Source organism: Onychostoma macrolepis, chromosome 19, assembly GCF_012432095.1.
Source record: "Onychostoma macrolepis isolate SWU-2019 chromosome 19, ASM1243209v1, whole genome shotgun sequence".
Lineage (NCBI taxonomy): Eukaryota > Metazoa > Chordata > Actinopteri > Cypriniformes > Cyprinidae > Onychostoma > Onychostoma macrolepis.
The window spans coordinates 22677303-22687172 of NC_081173.1; the positions used below are offsets into that span (position 1 = coordinate 22677303).

Here is a 9870-nt window from a genome sequence, read left to right on the forward strand (position 1 = left end):
CAAAGAGAGGAGAGATAATTTTTTGCATGTTTTTAAGCCCATGTTCACTTAAACAATGGTCATGTTACAGCATACATATTCAAGTTATGGTAAAAACATACACATAATTGCATGTGTTACTATTTAATATTCCATTCAATCAGTAACTAACCTATAATATTCTGTCTGGAGAAAAAATTTTTTACACAATTGTTTTGCAATAATACAATGTAATAGTGCAAAAATAAACCATAAGACGATTGTTTGGATTAACATACAATGAAATGACACCATATTTTAATATGAGAGAATAATTAAACCATTTCAAATGGACACTAAACAATGGCATACATCAGCTGAACACAAACTGCAATCTAAAAAAAGACTATTAGAGTTATAAGGTAGGCCTATGGGCCGTGCAAACATACCTCTAATTCAACAAATGCATGACAGAAATCAAACGTAGCCTACCCTTAACCTAGAAATTACAGTCAAATGGAATAGAATATAATATTTCAACTGTAGTTACTAACTGTAGTAACTGTAGTTAAATAGTACGCCAAACTCAATTTTTGTGTATTAATACCACAATTTTTTGTTTTTATTTGGCGTAGGCTATTATTTATACGCATTTTCATGAGACCGGGCGTCTTTTTATCTTTTTAGGTATGAGTGTACAATCAGAATGACTTTGAAACTGATATTTTAAGATAAAAAAAAAACCAAAACAAAAAACTACAGTTGCTTTAATAAAAACACGTGAAACTAGCAGATCACAATGGCAACACACAAATTAAGGATAGCGAATCTTTAATGAAAACATTTAATATACAACAAATGCACATGAAGTCAAGCATGACAAAACCACTGTTTGAATGAACATGATTATGTTGGGTCATTTATGGTCGTACTGAATGAGCCGTAGCGCAGCTTCATTTGACTGAACGGCCTCGATGAACTCTCCCTCTGCGACTCGTTCTGCATGTGTGAGAGAGAATTTACTTTGTAAATGTTTTCTCTGTATGCTAATATCAATTAACAACGAATCATAAGAATCTTAAGTTAGTTTTCTTACCATTGTCCTTTTTGTTAAAGATGGCCCAGAGTTTCTCTGCTCTCTTCTCTGGCGTGCTCTCATCACTGGGAAGATTTGCCTGCTTCGCTTTAGGTATGAGATTGAAAATTGCCTGGTGGGAAAAGAGAGGGAACAGCATCAAATGACAGAGTTATTGGCTGGAATGAACTCACCAAATCCATCAAAGCGAATACGGAATTTATATTTGAATCACTGTAGGTTTAGTGGCAATTTATATTTGAATTACTGTGCCACTAAGAAAGCCAATATACATAATCTGTACTGTATATTTCACACTTGTGTCTTTGTTAATGGGTCAAGTAATACATTTTACCTTGTAGATTGGTATAGTGGATTATGGGTCTCAACATGTTGCATGTTAGGGTGTAGTATTCTTTATTAAAAATTTATTTTGAATGTTTCAGTTTAGTCAGAGTTCAGCTGATGTCATAGGACATACTTTTTTTTATTTTTTTATTATGACAATGTTGTTGGCCATTACGTGGACCTATTCTTTGGATAACATCTCATGACGCACAAGCCTATTTCCAAGTCTGTTATTTTGTCCTGTAATCCATGCTTAGCTCAGTTTTAATGGATTGTGTTCAGGCTATGTGCTAAATTTATTTCTCCTCACTTTCCCTCAGCTCCCTATCTGTTTGGCCTCAGTGCTATAAATGTCTTACTCCTTCTTTGGAGCTTAACTTGTTTGTTTGGTAATTTGTTTGCATGCTGATTCGGCTCAACTTAATATAACTGAAATTACCTAACAATAGGCCAATACAAATAGATGAAATGGTGCCAGCTGTCTTCTGCCATCTTACTTGAGAGCTTTAGCAAGATAAAGAGGACAGCCATGTCTAGAGTGCACTTTTAATTTAAAACATACAAGGTGAAAATGTGTAATAAATAAAAGACTAAAATGACCAGACTTTCAATTACATTAATCACTCGGCAACCATAAATAAATATCCAGAATATTTGTAATGCTGAAACAGAAATGAGAAATGTTTCAATAACCATTTATGTTTTGGTCTGTTCGCGTTAAACCAGTTGTATGAATTAAGAAGACCTGTTCACACCAAGAACGATAACTGTTTTAATACAAGATAAAAGACACAGAGAAACAATATAATTGGAATCACTTTCAGAATGATTTTTTACCCTGCTGACCGATAATAAAAAAAACACTGCCAGCCAATCAGAATCCGAACGACTTTAAAGACCTCAAGCATTTAAAGTGGCAGACAACAAAACTGCCGTGTGAACTTAAAATGAAAAGAATATTATAATGCATTGGTGTGGACACTGTATAGTTATCATTATAGGTATTGTCTTTAATAATTTTTGGAGCTTGACAACCCTCATTCCTCGTTACTTTATGTTCAGTTCAGCGTTTTGATTCTCTCTCTGTGTTCCATGAAAGAACGTTATGTTTTGAACGACAAGAAGGTGAGTAAATTCCAAAGTAATTTTTATTTTGTGGTGATCTATCCATTTTTACTCCAATAAGCCAGGCGAAATTAGTATTTGACACATCTGAGAATGCTAATCAGTGATCAATCTCAGTGATGCTGCAAGTGTCTCCTATATAATTCATATTCTGTCAAACGACAATCTCATTGGCTGGCGCTCACCTATTATCGTCCCTGTTTTGATTTCAGCAAATCAATTCGAGCGAACGCAGACAACGTGATTAATATTCATGAACCCAGCAGCTCATTAGTCCTTAGTGCGTTTTATATTGTTATTAGTAGTAGAATTCGTAGTAGGCTAGTTTTGTTATCTTATCAGTATTATTTTTAGGGGGTTTTTTTTCCTTTTTAATCGAAACACTAAATGACAAACAATATCTTAAGCACCACCACTAGTCCTAAATTCAGTCAACATGACAAATAATTACTAAAGTTCTATCATCATATAATGCTAAATTATCATAATATCAGATTATAATGCTTAACTGACTGATGCAAATTGTCAGATTAAAAAAAAAAAAAAAACTGTGCCATTTTACAAACATAAGCTTTATATATATAATTGGTTGATACTATTTACAATAATATATTGAATTTGATAGGTGTCTCTCACATTGTCCCACAGAAATATTAAAATAGATTAGTGTACAATGTTTTATAATAATAATTTATTCTATTTGGCATCCAAGTTATTTGACATATTTGAACATTTTCTTTTTTTTTTTTTTAAAGTAACGCAATAGTTACTTTCCCTGGTAATTAGTTACTTTTATAATGATGTAACTCAGTTACTAACTCAGTTACTATTTTTGAAAAGTAACTAGTAACTATAACTAATTACTTTTTTAAAGTAACGTGCCCAACACTGCCCTTGAGTACCACAATGTACCACTCATGTACCACAATTCACAAGTATTCACAACAGAGTGTTCTCGGTTGTCATAATCCAAAAGACAGCCCTGCTTTGATGTATCACTAGTTTATTTTTTTAAAGGAACGTTTACTGTTTTCAGATGATAACATAAGGGATATCATTTATTATGTTGATTCATACTACAACATGTCCGTCCAATACTTGACACTACTCCCTGGGAAATTGATCGGCCATTTCTAAGAAGAAGGCTTAAGAGTTGACATGTCATTGAATCCCCCTGCGCCCATGGTCTTAAATCCTGATTGCACATTGAAGCGCTTATCTCTCTCACAGTACCCACCACCCAGTCCTGCCTCCCTCCGCAATGAGTCCTTATAGAGCTCAAGCTTAAGGATGATGTCACTCTATGCTTCTAATCGCTCTTCTTAGGTCAGCTTTTATGTTAAATGCTCTTTATGTTTTAATTGTCACTGTAAACATGACCCGACACAGAGTTTCAGACACATTCATGATCCCTTATGACTTAGATGGGGTGTCCCACCACCAGGCAAATTTAAGATGCAGTCACATTGACAAAATTTTGCAGGCAACTGTTCATTATCAATAGCGTAGCAATAGTTGATTAACAGCGAATTTGTGTGACCAACTGGAACACGAGCGAAATCTGCATGGGAAACTTTTTAACCCACACTCAAAATAATTCTTCCCTAATAATTCTCCCTAAAGTTTCTGTACATTTACCCACCAATAGCATGGCTAACTTAAGAAATAAGAAAATTGAGTTTGAAATACTATTATGTGTGAAGAATTCTACGATTGACTGCGTTTACATGCGCACGAATAATGCGATTATTTCCAATAATCAGAGTAAGGACTTAATCGCATTATGAAGTTTACATGTCAAGAGCAAAGCTCTTCACTCCCGTTTACATGCAATTTCCATTATTCTTACTATTCGCTAAGAATTGTGGTTATTTTTTTACTGCCATTATTCACATACCCCACTGCACAGCATAAATGATGGATTCCGAAAGAGCATGTGTATTACTGGCCACTGTTTTAATTTATTTAAGTCTAATGCATAATCTATCTATTTGTCTGACCAATGACAGATGGGGGCGTGTTCAAGGAAACCTGTTTGAAATCACAAATTATACAATTCTATTTGGTGACGTTGGTGGCACAGAAATGACACAGTTCAACCTAACAAAATCTGTCAGGTAAATAAAAAGTATTATAATACATGGAATATATGTGTGACCAACTGGAACATGAGCAAAATCTGCATGGGAAATCTTTTAGCCCACACTGGAAAATTGAAAATCTGAAAAATTCGATGAGCAACAGTAACTGTGACTGTATTTTTACTGTTTTAAGTACAGTCAGAGTTTATGTTAATGATGTTTTATCATAATGTTTTCCCAATGGGTGTCAGCATTTTTTAACAGTAACTGTAAAGTTTAAATAATTGTTTTAATTCTGTGGTGAAGTCCACAAGCATTGTGAAGTCTACAACACAACTGACAATGACACCGAAACAATAATATGCAAAAACTTTAAGAACGATTTTTTCCAGATGATGAATGATAAAAAAAAAACATTGACGACCAATCAGAATCTAACCTTTAAAAAGCTTGAGCTTGAAACTCCTGCTTTTGCATATTCGTAAATGGTTGAAATTTGCTCACAAAATTTCACCAAGCAGTTTTACTTGTGATCCTTACTGTCTTGAGTTTACATCAATAATGTTAAAATCATATTTGCATGACTAACTTAATAAAGAGATAAGAAATATTAAGTTTGAAATACTATTATGTGTGAAGAATTCTGTGACTGAATCAACATGGACTCAACCGATGTATTTGGGGGGGCTATCTGTTTGTCTGACCAATGACAGATGGGGGCGTGTTCAAGAAACCTGTTGGAAATCATGAATTATGCAATTCTGTTTGGTGACTTTAATGGCACAGAAATGACACACTTTAAGCTAACAAAAATATATCAAGTAAATAAAAAGTATAGTATTATATTTTCATAGCAAATTATATGATAAATATATTGGGAACAGAGTAAATCTGTGGAATGGAGGTTTGTAGGATGGAGAACAGCTCCTTCAGCAGCTGTTTGTGTACAATTGATGTGAAATCTAATCATTTTCTTACCTGGCTGAGTTCAGTCACTTCAGGTTTTGTGACATAACCATTCTTGTCCAAATCAAACAGTGAGAAGACCCACTCCAGCTTCAAGGTCGACTTGCCTGAGGAGGTCATGTGAAGTGCAATAACATACTCTTTAAAGTCTAATGTCCCATCATCATTGGTGTCAAAGGACCGAAAAACGTGTTGGGCATAAGCTTTGGCATCACTTTCGGGGAAGAATTTAGCGTAGATCTCCTCAAACTGCTGTAGTGAGATGCGACCTGTAGGACACTGCTTCTGGAAGTTCTCATACCACTGGGCGATCTCAGATTCTGAGAACCTGGTGGTCAGCTTGAGGTCATCCAGGATCTCTCTGGGAATCCCTCCACTCTGTGCATTTCCCATGACCTCCCTTTGAGTGATAGAAGAACAGAAGATATAAGATATTAATGTACTAACAAAGGTGTGAAATTGTATCCTTAATAAGCATCGATGTAAGTCAGTCAAGGTTTCCGGCCAAAACTGTAAATTAACACAAGTTGAAAAAAAACAAACAAAAAAACAATTACCAAAAAGTACAAAAGTGATTCTAATAAACTCTGAAGGACACAAGTGTGGGTCATAGGCCTATTTCATCCCAACAATGAGTTTTTAAAATTGTCATTAAAATAAAGCCACAATACCAAACATCTTAGTGTTCCTGAATTATTATTATTATTTGTGTGAGGCTGAACCGTTGACAGTCAATAGACAGTTCCCTATCATTTTTAATATCTTGACCTATTCATGTTTATCGTACTTAAAATAGTTGCTCTTTGTCGCCCTCTACTGATAAATTAGTGTAGGTATGAAAAAATATGAAAATACTTCAAAACTAGAAAAAAAAAGAAGAAATGTGACTTAAAGGTACTTCTCTTTAGAAAGAAAAAACCCTCACCTCTGAAATATGTTCCCAAATTTTTGCATGCTGCAATTAGGAAACTTGCTGTGCATATTTTTCCATCTACTTTGTAGTTAACACAATCAGTGTCATTAAATTATGAAAGTGTCATAATAAACTGCAGTAAACAAAATGTGATTTTTTCCCCCAACCTATATTACAGTCTCATAACGGATCTTTAAGGCTTTATTTAATGTAGATAGAACTCACACACAAAAAAAAAAAAAAAAAAAAAAATCAATCAATAAATAAATTAGCTCAGAAGTATATAAGAATCTGTACTGAGTAAAGCCACTGACTGGGATGCGTTTATAACTGTTTAATGTAGTGTATTTAATATAATGATCAATATAGCTGCAAACCAACAAAGAATACGCAAGATCTGATTACAATCACTAGGCTCATTAGTAGTTGTGCTCTAGAGAGAAATCTAAAATCTTACATATGCATGAATAGAGAACAATATGCTTACCTGTGGTTGTGGACTAAGAACGAAGAATCAAGTGGAAGTTATCAAGGTAGAGTGTGGAAGAGTAATGAGGCGGTGTTAAAAGAGGCGGCTACCTCTCCGTATTGGATTAAGTCAATTAAACAAGATTCCACAAGGCTCAGCCAGAACAATGTTTACATTCATTCATTCATTTTTTTAACCCCATAGTAATTATAGTCACATCTCGGTTTTAGCTAAACAGCTCTGACAAATGACTAAAATAAAGTACACACTCCTGGATGAGCTGAGACATATAATACAGCATAAAATCCAATTGTTTGCCACAAATACCAGATTTTTACATTTTTTTTTTTTTTAAGTAAAATGATAAAATGCTGACAGTTTTTGTAGCCTGTTATTTGTGGTGTTGGTTGTTTTATTTAACCCCTTAACTGTCACTCACAGTTTTGAACACAGACATGATAGTGCACTATCCAAACTTATTTTTTTATAATTCATGAATGAAAACATTTTCCAATGTGATTTTGATGTACCATTTACATGGTAATGCAATGTCTGATTTTAAAATGGGTTTCAAAGGATGAATTTTGAGATTTTAAGTTTTCAACTGATATATAATTTCTTATGATTTCTAAAGCGTGATAGAGAAAAAGGCAACTAAGAAGACTTTCTGTGACAAAGGTCAGAACTCCTGTTATGATGTAGATTTTTCAGGTGCACTCTTGTCATAAATTAATCTATTACTTTTCCTACATCATTTTTTTACAAAAAAAGTGGTAAAATACCTATTTAGGAGTCTTAGACCTTTCCAACGATATATAGTTTGTCATGATTAGATTTTTACATTTTTTTTTTTTAAGTAAAATGATAAAATGCTGACAGTTTTTGTAGCCTGTTATTTGTGGTGTTGGTTGTTTTATTTAAACATTATGGCAAAAACTTCCTCAGTAATAATGATTATCAGCATTATTAAATATATATATTTTGATTGATTGGTTGGTTGAGGGTTTTATTGTGTTTTTGGAGGGTTGATTGGGGCATGTAAGGGGCGATTTATACCACCATTGTGACCTTGACAAAGGCACTTAATCTTTGGGGAGAATGTTGTAATAAGTGTACTGTAAGTTACTTTGGTTAAAACAAAACAAAAAGAGAAAAACCCTTCTGATTGACTGTTGACACACTGTACAAGCTGTCTTTACCTTTCATTTATATCTTTCCCTAACATAAAATCTTTTGTTACCTTTCCACCTTTTTAATCGTTGGATTGTCTCTGGGGTCATAAATACATCCTGATAGTCTGCTGATCAGCTTACTGTCCCTAGTCTACCTTGTCCTGTCTACGATAATGTCCCGATACCAGACAATCCCTCCATCTATAATGAGAGAAAGCACACAGACATAAACATGGTTGGAAAGAGTGAAAGAACAAGGAGGGAAAGAATCAGAACACGTGACTTGAAAAGAAAGCCAGGCTTCTGTGCACAGGTCACTTAATGACTGGTATCCAGTTAATTACATCTTCCTATGCTTGATTAAGTGCAAACCCAGACATAATGTCAGTTTACTGTAAATGCTCCACAGTGGGCATGTCCCAAGATTTAACACAGCCAATGCTTATATCCTAATCTATTTTGACAAATACCTAATCTATAGTCAATGTCTATAACCTAATAAAAAGAGAATTCCTAAAAAATCTAATTAAATCCCAGATTTCTGTATTTTTTAATATTTAATAAAATATCACAAATTAAATCAAATATCTAACATTTAAATAGTTACAGTAAATGTCATGTAGTCAGTGACAAATTGTTGGCTTGTAGTTCATCATCTTTCCATAAAAAAAGTTTGCTTGATCATTTTTTCTTGCAATAACTGCATTGCAAATGCATTGATATGCATTGTCATGGTTTTAAATTAGGCATTAACAAACTTTTTTTTTGTCAAATTGATAGAAACTGTCAAAATAGCTGAATCTCTATGAAATGTCTTTCATGTGAAATACTGAAGTCAGTCTAAAACTAGTCAGTCTACCCCTATTTGTCACCCTATAGAAATATAGAATTAAAGAATAGCAAGAAATGTTTCCTTCCAAAGTGGTATACCATGTAGTAGGTTCTCCACTAAGGTGTTTGCCTCAAAAATAGGCGTAAAAGGCATTATAATCTGTCCAAACGATTTTCAAGAATCTTTTTGAAAGGAGGTGGTTATCTGACCTTTGGGGTGATTTTTGGGATCTATTGATTTAGAATTGCATTATACCATTGACTTGTATTTGTATCTAACATTGTTCTTTTTTCATATTGTAGGCCTACTTTTCTCACATCAAGTGCCAATTTTCCTTACGCACTCCAGTCTGTACCACACAGAATATGCCACTTTTAGACCACATGTGCTAATAAGTCCCAATCCCATTAGACAGCTTAAAACAAGAAAAGCCCTCAGAGATAAAGTGTAAAACGGGAAAAGACCCTAGAGCTAAATAAAGCCCAGTTTTTTAAGTCTTAGACTAACCGTAAGCTTCTTTTTTTGTTTACTAGAGGCACTTGTAGAAGAGGCAGAGAAGAAAGCTGATCTACTTAGAAAAACACAATATTCAGGGTTTAAGATATTTCAATAACAAATAACAATAATAATGCAGTTTCATATTTATCAAACTTTTTTCTTGCTAATTTGTGTTTTAATTTCACAACTGTCATACCATCTGTAGCAAAGAAAAACGTAAAGGATATATATTTTAATACATTTATTTAAAAAAACAAAAAACTTTTAATTAGTCAAAAATGTCATTTTTATTCATGTAAAAAATATGAACATTAAATGTTGTCTCCACCTAGAGATCTTATGAAGTACTGCAAATGTTCTCTGATTGGCTGTGCAAAATTTTCTAGGTAGGCCACTTGCAGTTCATTTAATATAAAACAATACTGACAATTGA

General features: G+C 33.6%; 1 protein-coding gene across 1 annotated transcript; it reads right to left on the reverse strand.

Moving 5' to 3' along the window:
- Positions 1–874: 874 nt before the first annotated feature.
- Positions 875–8276, reverse strand: rcvrn3 (recoverin 3). The gene is made up of 4 exons (XM_058754118.1): positions 8176–8276; positions 5566–5953; positions 1055–1166; positions 875–957 (listed from the first exon to the last, which is right to left on the reverse strand). The coding sequence occupies exons 2-4, from the start codon at positions 5944–5946 to the stop codon at positions 875–877; spliced, it is 576 nt and encodes a 191-aa protein (XP_058610101.1). The 5' UTR covers positions 5947–5953; positions 8176–8276.
- Between the last annotated feature and the right edge of the window lie 1594 nt (positions 8277–9870).

Bases quoted from the DNA above. Each gene is read 5' to 3' on its own strand.
- rcvrn3 (XM_058754118.1), bottom strand. From the start codon at position 5,946: ATGGGAAATGCACAGAGTGGAGGGATTCCCAGAGAGATCCTGGATGAC. The intron at 1,167-5,565 runs GTAAGAAAATGA...TTTTCCCACCAG, and splicing joins AAGTGACTGAACTCAGCCAG to GCAATTTTCAATCTCATACC. The intron at 958-1,054 runs GTAAGAAAACTA...TCACACATGCAG, and splicing joins CTTTAACAAAAAGGACAATG to AACGAGTCGCAGAGGGAGAG.